We start from the raw sequence: 14,716 nt of genomic DNA, 5'->3' as shown, positions 1-14,716 counted from the left end.
AATACTTATTTGCAGCTGTATCATACAAATAAATAGTTAAAAAATCATACATTGTGATTTCTGGATTTTTTTTTTAGATTATGTCTCTCACAGTGGACATGCACCTACGATGACAATTTCAGACCCCTCCATGATTTCTAAGTGGGAGAACTTGCAAAATAGCAGGGTGTTCAAATACTTATTTTCCTCACTGTATATATATATATATATGAAGAGTTCATTTGCAAAATTGATAAACGCCACTTTCAAAAACAAAATTAGCTGATTGCCATGCCATGCATTATTCTCCACATATAGTGCGATCTGAACCCTAAACTCGTTTTGTCAAAAAGCCGGTATTGTCCATTTTCAAGGCAGAAGCCGACAAGTCCCCTTGTTGTTTTTGAACAGAAGCTGATAAGTCCATTTTAGCAAATCAGCGCTGTATTCAGGTCAGGTGACAAGGCTACTTTTACTTTGAAAAGACGTGCTAACTGAGTGGAGTTTAGTCAAAACTGACTGAAAGTGATCGAGGATGGATAATTTCGACAAACTTCATGAACCTGTGATATCTTCTTCAGGGCGTAAAGGAAAATAAAAGCTGAAACGTTTTCACGGAGCCTAGCAAAAGCAGCGTCACAATGGTGAGGGAAAAGCTGTATTGCGTGTAATCATATCCATACAGTTTATGATCACAACAACAACAACATTTGCCAGGTATCTACATTGTCATCTGAAGAGATTACAAAGATATATATATATATATATATATATATATATATATATATATATATATACAGATTTTTTTTTTTTATTACATTTTTCAAAATTCAAAATTATTTCTATTTTAATTTTAAAACAATTAATTTTTCTAATAAATAAAATAAATTTATATAATCAATGAAAAGGGTGCAGGGAAGATGTAGAAGCAAGTATAAATCTGAAGTACTCGCCCGACCTGGCAAGCAGAAAAATCCTTACTGCTGAGTGCTACTAACTTAACCATTAAGCCTCCTTTGGCTTAGAAAGACCATACCAGACCAGCACCAAACCTGCATAAACCAGCACTGAGCAGTCTAGACATGTACGTTGATTCCATGGCAAGAAACTGAACCTCAGCATCTCTCCCTAGTCATCAGCATGCATATTCAGAACTCGTGTCAGCGCCCATGACGAGCTGGTGTCAAAAGGTGATCTGACCTCTGGGGTGAAAGTCAGCGGGCTGATTGACGACCGGCTTCTGGATGTCAGAGGAGCGGTAGACGATGTGATGACGCCCGGGTCCTCCTTCCTCCTCTGCTGTCATGTCGCCTCCTCTCCAGTGGCTCGATAAAAACTCCTCTTGACCTGCACGGATCATCCCGCCTGACAGGTTCAAAAGAGAGAAAGAGAAGTAGAGATTAGGTTTTTCAAAGGCAGGTACAGCACAAAGCTTGCACATCTAGTCCATTAAGCGAATCAGCTATAAGGGCTATTTCTGTAAGCCTGCTATATCATGTAGCCCTTTCCAGCCTTGTGGAGGTGTACAATTTTGTCTCTAGTGTCTTTGGACAGCTCTTTGGTCTTGGCCATGTTAGTAGTTGGATTCTTACTGATTGTATGGGGTGGACAGGTGTCTTTATGCAGCTAATGACCTCAAACAGGTGCATCTAATTTAGGATAATAAATGGAGTGGAGGTGGACATTTTAAAGGCAGACTAACAGGTCTTTGAGGGTCAGAATTCTAGCTGATAGACAGGTGTTCAAATACTTATTTGCAGCTGTATCATACAAATAAATAGTTAAAAAAATCATACATTGTGATTTCTGGATTTTTTTTTTAGATTATGTCTCTCACAGTGGACATGCACCTACGATGACAATTTCAGACCCCTCCATGATTTCTAAGTGGGAGAACTTGCAAAATAGCAGGGTGTTCAAATACTTATTTTCCTCACTGTATATATATATATATATGAAGAGTTCATTTGCAAAATTGATAAACGCCACTTTCAAAAACAAAATTAGCTGATTGCCATGCCATGCATTATTCTCCACATATAGTGCGATCTGAACCCTAAACTCGCTTTTGTCAAAAAGCCGGTATTGTCCATTTTCAAGGCAGAAGCCGACAAGTCCCCTTGTTGTTTTTGAACAGAAGCTGATAAGTCCATTTTAGCAAATCAGCGCGCTGTATTCAGGTCAGGTGACAAGGCTACTTTTACTTTGAAAAGACGTGCTAACTGAGTGGAGTTTAGTCAAAACTGACTGAAAGTGATCGAGGATGGATAATTTCGACAAACTTCATGAACCTGTGATATCTTCTTCAGGGCGTAAAGGAAAATAAAAGCTGAAACGTTTTCACGGAGCCTAGCAAAAGCAGCGTCACAATGGTGAGGGAAAAGTTGTATTGCGTGTAATCATATCCATACAGTTTATGATCACAACAACAACAACATTTGCCAGGTATCTAAATTGTCATCTGAAGAGATTACAAAGATATATATATATATATATATATATATATATATATATATATATATATACAGATTTTTTTATTTTTTATTACATTTTTTCAAAATTCAAAATTATTTCTATTTTAATTTTAAAAACAATTAATTTTTCTAATAAATAAAATAAATTTATATAATCAATGAAAAAGGGTGCAGGGAAGATGTAGAAGCAAGTATAAATCTGAAGTACTCGTCCGACCTGGCAAGCAGAAAAATCCTTACTGCTGAGTGCTACTAACTTAACCATTAAGCCTCCTTTGGCTTAGAAAGACCATACCAGACCAGCACCAAACCTGCATAAACCAGCACTGAGCAGTCTAGACATGTACGTTGATTCCATGGCAAGAAACTGAACCTCAGCATCTCTCCCTAGTCATCAGCATGCATATTCAGAACTCGTGTCAGCGCTCCATGACGAGCTGGTGTCAAAAAGGTGATCTGACCTCTGGGGTGAAAGTCAGCGGGCTGATTGACGACCGGCTTCTGGATGTCAGAGGAGCGGTAGACGATGTGATGACGCCCGGGTCCTCCTTCCTCCTCTGCTGTCATGTCGCCTCCTCTCTCCAGTGGCTCGATAAAAAACTCCTCTTGACCTGCACGGATCATCCCCGCCTGACAGGTTCAAAAGAGAGAAAGAGAAGTAGAGATTAGGTTTTTCAAAGGCAGGTACAGCACAAAGCTTGCACATCTAGTCCATTAAGCGAATCAGCTATAAGGGCTATTTCTGTAAGCCTGCTATATCATGTTTTCATCAGCTTTGGAAGAAACCCTCGGGCAACCTGATCTCTGAATCGATCCATCCTCTTTCTAACTTATGTGTTCGGACCCGGCCATCTCTAAAAACTCTGTGACATTGCCTGTCATAAGCAAAAACAAACTCTCGCTAATGTTTCCGAACATTTTTAGGGAGCAAACATGAGATGGTCTTGTTTATACAGTTTAAAGACGACGGTGAGAGAATAGTCCACGAGGGCAAAGAGGGAAATCTAAACCGCGGGCGAAGATCAATACGAATCTCTCTGCCAGAGTGAACAAACTCACTGACAGATACACTTGACAGCTCGTGTTCCGTTCTCGCTGTGCCTGGTTGAGATTTGAGTGACGGTCCATGTCCACTGCCAGAGGCGCTGTGAACGTAACGAGAGCGATAGAGAGAGAGTCTACAAGGCTTTAGACACACGGGGCTAATCGGTTGTAGGACGCGTCGCAGTCCCTACGACTTATTGGCTTTTCCCTGCCAGAACGCAGGGTCTTTTCCCTTTGCTTCCATAGCAAATTAGACAGCCGGAACGAGAGCGCCAATCGATGGCAAGGTTAGACCTCTTCTCTGATGTGGTGGAATATCAAATGTGAACTTCAAACAGGGCCGTTAAAGTCACGCTGGAGCCCCCTCAGTCATCACAAAATTGAAGCCTGGCAGAGCACAGGCCACTGAGCTAGTCGTTTAGCTTGGTCTCCCAGGAAATATTACGCAGCGTGCGATCCCGCCACCTCCCTCGCTCCCTCCTGCTTCCCCCGAGGATTCATTACGAAGGAAATGCCCGTGCGCTGCATAAATCGACACCACTGCATGAAGGTCTGCCGTCGCACGTGGACAACACGGACTGAAAGTGCTGATGTAAAAACGTTTACTTTTGTCCTCTCCCAAAATTCACTCTGTGTAATCTCTATTTGCAAACGAAAATTACAGTGTCACCAGAGATCAAAAATGCTTTTCTTTTCTTAATGGCCTGAATGGGTCTACCAGACATCCTACATCTGGGAAAAAGTGAGTGATTAATAGGATAATGCACCTCTGCATGATGTAACAGGCTTCTTACGTTATACACTCTGCAAAGTAAGTATTTTTGCTCTGTTTACCAGTAAAAAATCTTTAAAACAGTATCAACTTACTTGAGAAGCAAAATCGCACCGGATATTAAGATAAAGGACACACACACGCAAACACATATTGGTCTTCAAGTTTTATGAGGACATAGGCGTAGGATGGTTTTTATACTGTACAAACTGTATTGTCTATCCCCTTAACTTGACTTTACAAAAAACATTCTGCAGTTTTAAGTTTTCAAAAAACTTCATCCTGTATGATTTATAAGCTGTTTATTTTACAAAAAAATGTCTCCACAAGGACTACATTTACTGGTATTACTATACTTATGGGGAAATTTGGTCCCCATAACATAGGTAATACCAGGTACACACACACACAAACACACACACACACATTACTGTTCAAATGTTTGGGGTTGATATTTTTTTTAATGCTTTTAAACAAAGAAAAATAGCATTATTTTTTTTACAAAATATAACAATTGAAAATATCCGTTCTATATTTTAATAAAGTTTAACTTAAAAATAACTTATTCTTTAAAATGTAATTTCTACATATTTCAAGGTTTCAAGTTTTGGTAAAAGAAAAAAAAAAGTACAAATATTAGTTTACATTGTTAATCAAATTACTTTAGTTAAGTGTGAATATCAGTCAAACCTCAAACATTTCTATGTAAAATATTTTTAGATATTATATGACTGTCTGGGATGTTTGTCCACTCACTTTAATAACATCAAACATTAAAATAGTTTGTAATTTCTGTGTTAAAATGAAATTATCAAGATAATTACAAAGGCAGAGCGCAGTATCTTTTCAAACACTGAACAGTACTGACAAGATCATTTTTAAAGAAACATTTTGAAAAGCTGTTGAATGACAGCCTGTGACTGTGGTATAATTTACACTAACCTAAAACAAATACAGTCATTCACGTCAGTGAGATTAGGTCGCTGCTGTTAAAGTGACTGTTAAAGTAAAACCTGTGCACTTTTGAAGTACAGAATAACTCGGATTCCTTTTCAGAGACTGGGAACAAAACATTGTTTACAATGACATTTTACCGAAAACACATTTTCATGATTTATGCACGGAACTGAGGCTGAGTGACTACTTGGAAAAACTAGTCAACTGGGTTTTTGCTGGACAATCGAACACGTCTGCATTTCAACCGACTAATTCTTTCCATTTGGAGTCCTTTGGGACATCTCCAGATCCTGTAATCTGAAATGGAACCCACCATCAATATCAAAGCCCCTCTTTCCTCATGGAAAACAATGGCTAATGCCTATCTTTTGGCCCTTTCAAGCCTCGTATGAACAATCTATATTAAAATGTTCTGTTTTGTTACAGTCGAAGCACAGAAACACAGCACAAAACCTCCAACAGAACAAGCCGGGCCAGCTGCACCATCCAACTTCATCCAAGACCTCCATATCAGCGAGATTGTGGTTAGGCAGACTTCAGCTGATCTGAAGTGTCACAATCTGCCAAAATATCCAAGGGAGAGTTCATGAGCAGATTCAGATGCATTATCTGTGTTTGTTTGTGCTTGAACGTGTGGAAACCGGCCAACCTCCCTGTCTAATAAGAAATCCACAACCCTCTGTGGTCACTCTATATGTGTGTGATTGCTCATAAAGCTGATATTTGTTTGATTCTGACAGCTACAAAACAATGAGTACTGTATCTATTCAATTGCCACTACCGCTTCAAGTTCTTTTGGCTCCAGGTGGCCAGTTTGGTTCTAGCATAACTTTTCTTGTTTTCAAATTTAACAGGAATTGATAGCCAAGATGCAAGGTATTTTTTCAATGTCCCGCCGCCTAGCAAATTACTGTCTCACTTCAAAGAGTGAGAAATATTTTTCATTTACACCCAATCCACACCTAGGAGAAAATACAATCAGTGTCAGTTTAGAAGTTCCCATTTGAACTGAAGTGTCACAGTGTGGGAAAAAAAAAAAAAAAACACTGCTTCAACATCATGACATATAAGACAAAAGCTCTACTCCGAACTTGTAGGGCTGCCTTGCGCCCTACAACTTGCGTAAAAGAAGCATATTTTAGCATACTTAAAAAAAAAAAAGAGTACTTATTATGGACATGTAATTGCATGCTAATTCCAATTGGCAATTAAATTGATTTTTTTAAGACTTAAATACCTCTTTACGTGTAAATTCATAATTACTTCTGATATCTTTGAAATATGGTTATAGTGTACTGTCAAATATACTAACAAGCATTTATGGTGAACTAAATTACACTTAAACTTATTTGTAATTATGCATTGGTAGAAATAAAGTTGTAATGTAGTATACTTGAAATTACATTGAAAGTAATATTGAATGGCAGCGCCAATAGCCTTATGGTTAGTGAGTCGACGTATAGCGCAACTGTGCTCACGGTGACCAGAGTTCGATTCCCGCCTTGAGGTCCTTTGCCGATCCTGCTCCCCTCACTCTTCACCCAAATGCTTTCCGGTCAGCTCTCCACTGTTCTCACACATTAAAAGCATAAAAATGCCCAGAAATATAACTTTAAAAAAAATATATATATATTGAATAACACACTACACAGTTAAAATTATAATCAAGTACTTTACATTTGCTTTATGTTAAGTGTTAATTGTACTTCTTTAAAGCATGACAAAAATGATTTAAAATGTACTTCAAAGTAAAACTTCTCATCTGACATTATTACAAAGTGCAGTTTTTAAAATTGAAGAGTTCAGATGCAAAAGTGCCATCCAAAATTTTTCTCAGGCTCCGATGTTTATGTTCAGTTATTTTATTTTAATGGTAAAGAAAAGAACCTATACATTGCCATTAAAGTGAAATGACTGAACCTACGCATAGGAGCCTGATAAAAACGCTCAATTTGGAAGAAAATTTCAAAAGGCATTTAGAGGCTTTTGCATCTGAACTCTTCAATTGTACTTAAGCGTGTTAAGAAACATAGTCATTAAAGTGTACTTTCTTCTGTATTTTTTGGCATTTATTGTTATAAGACAGTGTAGATGAGACAGGAAGCAGTGTGGTAGAGAAAGAGAGCGGTATCAGGAAAGGTCCTCTAGCCAGGATTTGAACTCGGGACACCCATGGCGCAATAGCGCCCACAAAGCTATCGGTGCCGACACCTTTTATTTCATTAATATTATATGTGACCCTGGACAACAAAACCAGTCTGGGGTATATTTGTAGCAATAGCCAAAAATACATTGCATGGGTCAAAATTATCAATTTTTATTTTATGCCAAAAATCATTAGGATATTAAGTAAAGATCATGTTCCATAAAGATATTTTGTAAATTTCTTACCGTAAATGTATCAAAAAATTTTTTTTGATCAGTAATATGCATTGCTAAGAACTTCATTTGGACAACTTTAAAGGCGTTTTTCTCAATATTTAGATTTATTTTGCACCCTCAGATTCCAGATTTTCAAATAGTTGTATCTCGGCCAAATATTGTCCGATCCTAACAAACCATACATCAACGGAAAGCTTGTTTATTCAGCTTTCAGATGATGTTTTTGATGATGATGAAAAATTGACACTTAAGACTGGTTTTGTCGTCCAGGGTCACATATTGTATGCAATTACATTTTTTTTTTGCACCATTTAAAAGTGTATGTGTGCTAAAGGGGTCATGAAATGGAGAATCAAAGTTTCTTAAAATTTACATACAAGTTTTGCAACACTAAGAACATACTGCAAAATTCTGAACTCTAAACTAACTAAGCTTTAAAATATGAATTATTATTTTCTATTCTTTTCTACTCTGGCCGCCAGTTTTTCACAGTATCTTTTATTGAAAAATATGGCAATGCGTGGATATGACACAATAAAGTTGTCTGATTCTGCAAGAGGTAATGCCCCTTGAAGTTGAGTGTTTTTCACCGAGAATGAAAATGAGGATGGAAAATATTTTTTTTTACAAATATTAGCCCTTTATTAGGGAAAAAAAACCCTGGAGAACATAATATAAAATCTGAAAATGTATTCCATGACCCCTTTAATAAACAATGTTCTGACAGTGTAGTCTTATTAACTATATGTAAGTGGCTCTTTTAAGTACACTTGAGTGGCCTTTTATTTCATTAATATTATATTGTCTGCAGAACAGAACAGTACAACGTAAATACTCAGATGTGTGCAGCACATTTTAAGGAGGACTATTTCTTGAACCTGGGAGTAGCCTGCCAGCTGTGCTCAAAGGCTGTTTCTATAAAGTGGGGCAATTCCAACTTTGCAAGGACAGTCTGACGCTTCTGACTCACAACCTGTAAGTATGTTTTCATATTTAAAGAATTTGCCTGACTATTCAAACGCGAGAGGAGTGTAGAGTAGTGCTTGTAGAGCATAGCTCCGATCACAAATGCAGACATGGTAATGTTTACGCGGCGTGATGCAACGCGATGTGTAAAAAGACAGTATAAGTCATTATAATCAGTAATTATGTCCCCACTGGATGCAATAAATGCTTCGTTTATAATGGGTTTTATTGTTTTTGTGTCGTCGCGCCGGGACATGGCATCACAATACGGTAAGGGGCGTAACATTTCCGTCTCACGCTTGAGGTATTCGGCCAATCACAACGCACTGGATAGCTGGCCAATCAGAGCACGCCTCGCTTCTTAGAACAATGAGCTTTGTAAAAATTGGCGCGTTTCAGAAAGGCGGAGCATAGAGGAGCAACAATAATGTACAGTATGTGGAAAATAATGTGTTTTTTTTAACCTTAAATCGCATAAACACATTGCATTACACCAAATACACAAAATAATGTTCTTTTTAGCAACGTCATATAACCACTTTAAAGCAAAAAAAATATACAGTAGCACATTCAAATATCTGGTAAAATAACCAGGTTTTAACTACACAGAACCTTGTATGACACTTTAGTTTGATATTGAATTAATGTTTATTTACATTTCTCATTTCTCTCAGCTCACCGGCCATCATTTATCTTTTTACTTTGTCATAATGCATTCACAATGCATTGATTTATAAGGATTCCGACAACATTGCATTAGCATTCAGTGATAAAAAAAAGGATCTTAAAAGGCAAAAAAATAATAATAATTGCCTTTCTCTTGGAATAGTCACTGACATTCTACTAAAAAATTAATTGCCTTGCTCTTGGAATAGTCCCTAACATTCAACTAACATTCTTACTAACAGCGATGAAGTCGAGACAAAGTGTTTGTGTGTAAGACAGAGAACTCACACACAGGGAAAGACAAACAGAGAGAAAGAAAGACGAAGGATTACAGTCAGAGCTGAGCCCAAGAGACAGGGAAGAAGTGCAGTGCAGTGCTTCTCCAGCATGAGGCCCATGAGAGGCCAGACTCTGACATAACACAGGAGGCTATTAGGAAGCTGTTTATATAGTTTAAAAAAAGAGTTACATCGGATGAAAGAAAAGCATGTGGGTGGTTTGGTGTAATGACACTAATGACGACGGACAGATTGCTACACTTAACATACTGTCCTGTCCTGTCCAATCCGTCACTGGGATATTGTCAGAGTGTGGACTATGACAAATGAACAAGATGTTAATGGAACAGCTCATTATAGGGAATAGCCACAATTAACTATCCCTGATAGTTGAACTACTCCTTTAAAAAAACTGCCTCAGCAAAAATTTGCCACTTTAGCTTCAGTAGTTATGGTGTTTCCACATCATGTCAGAAAGATCATATTTATGAGTTGAACGCACATGAATGCCACTGTGGTGAAACTCGAGTTGGGATGTGTCAGCGAGAAAAAACAGGGGATGCAATAGATGCAGCATCTTCTTGGTAAATTTGTTGAAATTAAATAAATTATTCTTTTTTCATGCACAACAAAAATAGCTAAGTTGCATGTTCAAAATACGACAGTATTGTACAATTATGACAAAAAAGCAAAAACACTCCTGATGCACATTCCTTATTCATTATTTTAGAAGTAGAGTTAAGAAAAAAGAAAGTTTGGTAGAAAAGTTAGATTGGCATCATGCTCCCACCAAAGTGACTTGAATGTACCAAACGTCATAATTACGACTTCCCAACTTCCAGGTGGACTTGAACACACCGTTAGCCCCTGCTGGTAGATGTTATAAATTCAACAATATGCAGACAAAAAGAATGTTTTTCCAACTGACAGCCATTTAAAGGTGGCCAAGTATTCTGAAAATGGATGCAGTGAAATACAAATCACAAAAGAATTGTATTTGTCCTTGTCTGATAGCAGCATCCAAGTACCTCTAGCCAAGCAAATGCTATTGAGATGAATGGAAATGCTAACCGATAGCTCTCTCCAGGTATATTATAACTCTTTGAAAGAGAAGCATATGATGAACTAGACTGTCTGTCATGGAATATAGTACATAGAAGACCAGCGGTGTACGCTTTTGCTCTTCTGGATCCCAGATGAGAGCAGTTTTTCCATAGTTCCTGATGACTGTTATTCAATACTAGCCTTGGGAGAAAGAAGAGCAGCTAAGGTTTAGGTTTCAATCAAGATCAGATTTGGATGGTTTCCAAACAGGACTTGGTTATAAGAAAATTGGATATTAACCTTGTTTTTAAACAAGATTTGCTTCACTATGAACTGTAATGAGATCTGCTGTACAAAGCAGTAACTCGTGTTTTCATTCACACAGAACATTTGCACTGTTTTCATTCATTTCGTTTTAAGCAAAGCCAAAGCACATATGAGGTCTTTGAGTGTGTTTATGCAACTGAAGACTCAAGATCAGTGAGACTTATGATGATGAGCTTCCTCATGTGTGTTTTTGTTGAGACAACACAGTCGATTGTGCGTGCCTGTGATCTGTCTCCTTTATCTATATTGAATATGGCAGTCTTTTTAAGTTCTAATATCTTAAAGGGATCACATTCAGTTGACTGAAATGGCCAGATGTTGAAGTTCATCTTGGTGCTCCAGCTGTCCAGGTTTTATAATCATGACACCATTTTTTTGCTTCTTTCATTTTAGCACTGGTGTCTTTGATTAACATTTTAGCAATTGCAGCTCTTTCATGGATGTTGGCTTTGTAAGGTTCTTTATGGTCAGTTTTTGTGGAAACAGGGTTTTCATGGCGAATAAACTTAAAGACATTTCTTAAAACTAAACATGAAATAGACTTGCAGTTGTTTAAAGGACTGAGAAATCGAGTAACTAAGGAATTTCATACTTTAAAATCAAATTACTATATTCACATATTATCTGAAACTAAGGGAAATGGTAACATAATATGGAAGCAAATTAATAGTTTAATAAAACCAAAAAGTAAAGCTCAGGATAAATATATTCTTAAGGTTGGAGATGAAATTGTTCATGACTCAAAAAGAATTGCAAATATATTTAATGATTTTTTTTCAATCAGTAAAAGATCTTGCATCTAATTTTTTAAAAGTTGAAGTTGATAGGCAGTACGTAGACGTGGATGAAGATGCTAATCAATTTGAGAATACATTGGATAATGTTAAATTATTTTAAATTCAGGAAGTGGATCAATCTGTAATTATGAGAATTATTAATGAATTAAATACTACATATTCTAAAGATATATATAATCTTGACACTGTCTTTTTTTTTTAAAAATGGAAGTGCTTTAGTTAAGCCCCTTACTCATCTTATTAATCTTTCTATCAGAACTGGGCAGTTTCCTGATAGTTGGAAAAAGCATTGGTAAAGCCTATTTTCAAATCTGGGAATTCAGATGATATGATTAATTATAGACCAATTAGCCTTCTTCCAGTTCTTTCTAAAGTGCTGGAAAAGGTTGTATCAGAACAATTTTTGCATCACTTAGAGAATAATAATCTTTTACACCCTTTACAATTTGGTTTTAGACATAACTATTCTACAGAAACAGCTACTTGCTTATTATTAGAAAATATTAAGCGGTCACTTGATAAAGGATTCAAAGTTGGTGCAGTATTCCTGGATCTGAAAAAGGCATTTGATACCGTAAATCATAATATTTTAATGTAAAAAATAACAAAGTATAATATATCAAAACAATCTCTGTTATGGTTTGATTCGTATTTAAAAAGTGGTGAACAAAGTGTTGTCATTAATAATGTTAAGTCAGTTCCTCATAATATTGATGTAGGAATTCCTCAGGGAACAATTTTGGGTCCTATTCTTTTTAGTATCTATATTAATGATCTTCCAGAAATGTGTCCTGATGCAAGTCTTCAAATGTATGCTGATGACACGGTCATCTATGTATCTGGTAGGAATTGTGTGGAAATTGAAGAAAAGTTATCAAGAAACTTAGAGAAAGTGTCAGCTTGGCTTGATGCCTCTTTTTTAACTTTAAATACTAAAAAGACAAAGTCCATATGCTTTTCAATAAGAAAATTACCGATAACAGAATTACTAAACATTAGAATTAAAGATGAGATTATAGAACAAGTATCAGAAGAAAAATGTCTTGGTATGATTTTAGATTCTCAGTTAAATTTTAAAAGTCATGTTAAAAAGTTGCGTAAAACAATCAAGGCAATTCTTACCAGCTTCAGAATAATACGAAACTGTTTAACATATGATCATGCTTTTTTGTTTTTAAATTCGATGATATTATCACATATGGTATATAGATTAGCTATTTGGTCTTTTAGATAGAAAGCAAACAAGATACCATCATTGTCAAATCTTAAGTAAACACAAGATTTTGAGCTTTGCTCACTTTGTCTTTTTTCATTATGTAAAGCTTGTGTTTAAATGTCTAAATGGACTTGCTCCTATGCCCTTATGTAAATTTTTTGTGAGATTGCAGGGAAGCAGTAGATCCACTAGAACGGCTTCTAGTGGAAACTGTAGAGTTATACATTGTAAAACATCATTTTCTCAGACTATTCTCTCGGTGAATGGTGTAAAAAATGTTAATTCACTGCCTGACTATTTGAAATCTATTGTAAAGTATAATCATTTTAAAAAAGCCACGAAATCTTGGCTGATACATCAACAAACTTGTAGTCATGTTTATTGTACTTAATTATAAATGTGTGTATTATTTGTTGCTTTGTTTTATTTAATTATTTTTTGTAATTGTAATTTATAAAAGCCCTCCTAGGGACAAGTGTTGCAAATTAGCTTTGGCTATACGCACTATGGTACATGCATGGGATGACTGTTATTTCAGCTTTCATCTATGTTTATTGTATCTGTCCCTAACAAATAAAACATAAAATAAAATAAAATATTGAGATTTGCTGTCACTTTGCAGTAGTCCTTCTTAGTGTTTGATGGTCCCTATCATTCACTTGACTTTATCCACATTCTTCTTTGCTGATGGAGTCTTGCCATGCTTTGTGTGGACACAATCTATCCCTGCGTCCCAATGTTCATACTATCCATCCTAAATAGTATGTGAGATAACAATAAGTGTGTCCCAAAGCATAGTATGTTGAAAAGAGTATGCCAAAAGTCCCCGGATGGTCTACTATTTCAGGTTGACTTTTGAAGTGTGGATCCATGCACACTCTAATGGTTAAAATTGCCCACAATACATTGCACTTTGGGCAAAGGATTCAGTCCAGAACTACAAACGTATAAAACGTGTTAGAAAAACTACAAACCTGGCGGATGCGCGCGATCGACCATTAGGTAGGTTTGCAAAAAGGGGTTTGAGTTACTAATAATCAACATTTAACCTGGTAAAAAAAAATTTTTTTATTGTTATCCGTGTTATATTTCATCTGCAACAGCAATGTGAACTTTTATAAACATCAATTTGGTCATTACTTTTAAATGCATCATTATGCAGAAAATATGAGCAGAGTTATACACATGAAAGACCCGTGACTGGCAGATCAACGAGCTACTTCTTTTCTCTCTAATATGGTAGGAAGTTAAATGAAATGAAATGCGACAGAGACATTAAAGACGCAGTTGTGTGACGTGTTAGTGTGTCCCAAAGCTTGCCTACTCTTCTACTACACACTCAAAAGTGTGTAGTTTTCTTCATCAAAAGAGTACATACTTTAAGGGCGTAGTATAAGTAGGCACATTGGGACGCAACAATAGTCATAAAGACTGTCTTAAAACCAGAGGTGGAAAGCCCAGGGGTCAGAAAGTAAAAGTGCTGCCATTCCACTCATAAACTCAGCCAGCTGATTTCACTAATTAGTTCTACCTCCTGGCTGAAAAACTGGGCTACTTAGCAAATCCAGGTGATTGGAACAAAATACTGAGGAGTACTTTTACTTTCTGAACCTGCACTTTCCACCTCTCCTTAAAACACTAAACAATTGAGCTGTTAAGGTTGCAGACACTCCTCTTAAATGGGCTTCCATGATTTGCCCTTTTTGGAAGTCACCCAATTCACAGGCTGCTTGTACTAAACACTGCCGAACACAACGTGATATAAAACTTAGTGAGTATAGACAACAAAATGATAAAAGATAATCACAATGTTT

At 36.5% G+C, this 14,716-nt stretch overlaps 1 protein-coding gene across 1 annotated transcript in view; it reads right to left on the bottom strand.

Annotated features, from left to right (window-relative positions):
* Positions 1-14,716, bottom strand: part of adamts2a (ADAM metallopeptidase with thrombospondin type 1 motif, 2a) — a 67,618-nt gene that overhangs the window by 33,565 nt on the left and 19,337 nt on the right. The window contains exons 3-4 of the mRNA XM_058757441.1: positions 2,915-3,083; positions 1,180-1,344 (exon numbers count right to left, since the gene is read on the bottom strand). Coding sequence (XP_058613424.1) covers positions 1,180-1,344; positions 2,915-3,083 — 334 coding nt within the window. The remainder of the gene's footprint in view (positions 1-1,179; positions 1,345-2,914; positions 3,084-14,716) is intronic.

Source organism: Onychostoma macrolepis, chromosome 21 (genome assembly GCF_012432095.1).
Source record: "Onychostoma macrolepis isolate SWU-2019 chromosome 21, ASM1243209v1, whole genome shotgun sequence".
Classification (NCBI taxonomy): Eukaryota; Metazoa; Chordata; class Actinopteri; order Cypriniformes; family Cyprinidae; genus Onychostoma; species Onychostoma macrolepis.
The sequence above is the reverse complement of the archived record's forward strand: the minus strand, read 5'-3'. Positions and strand labels throughout refer to the sequence as shown.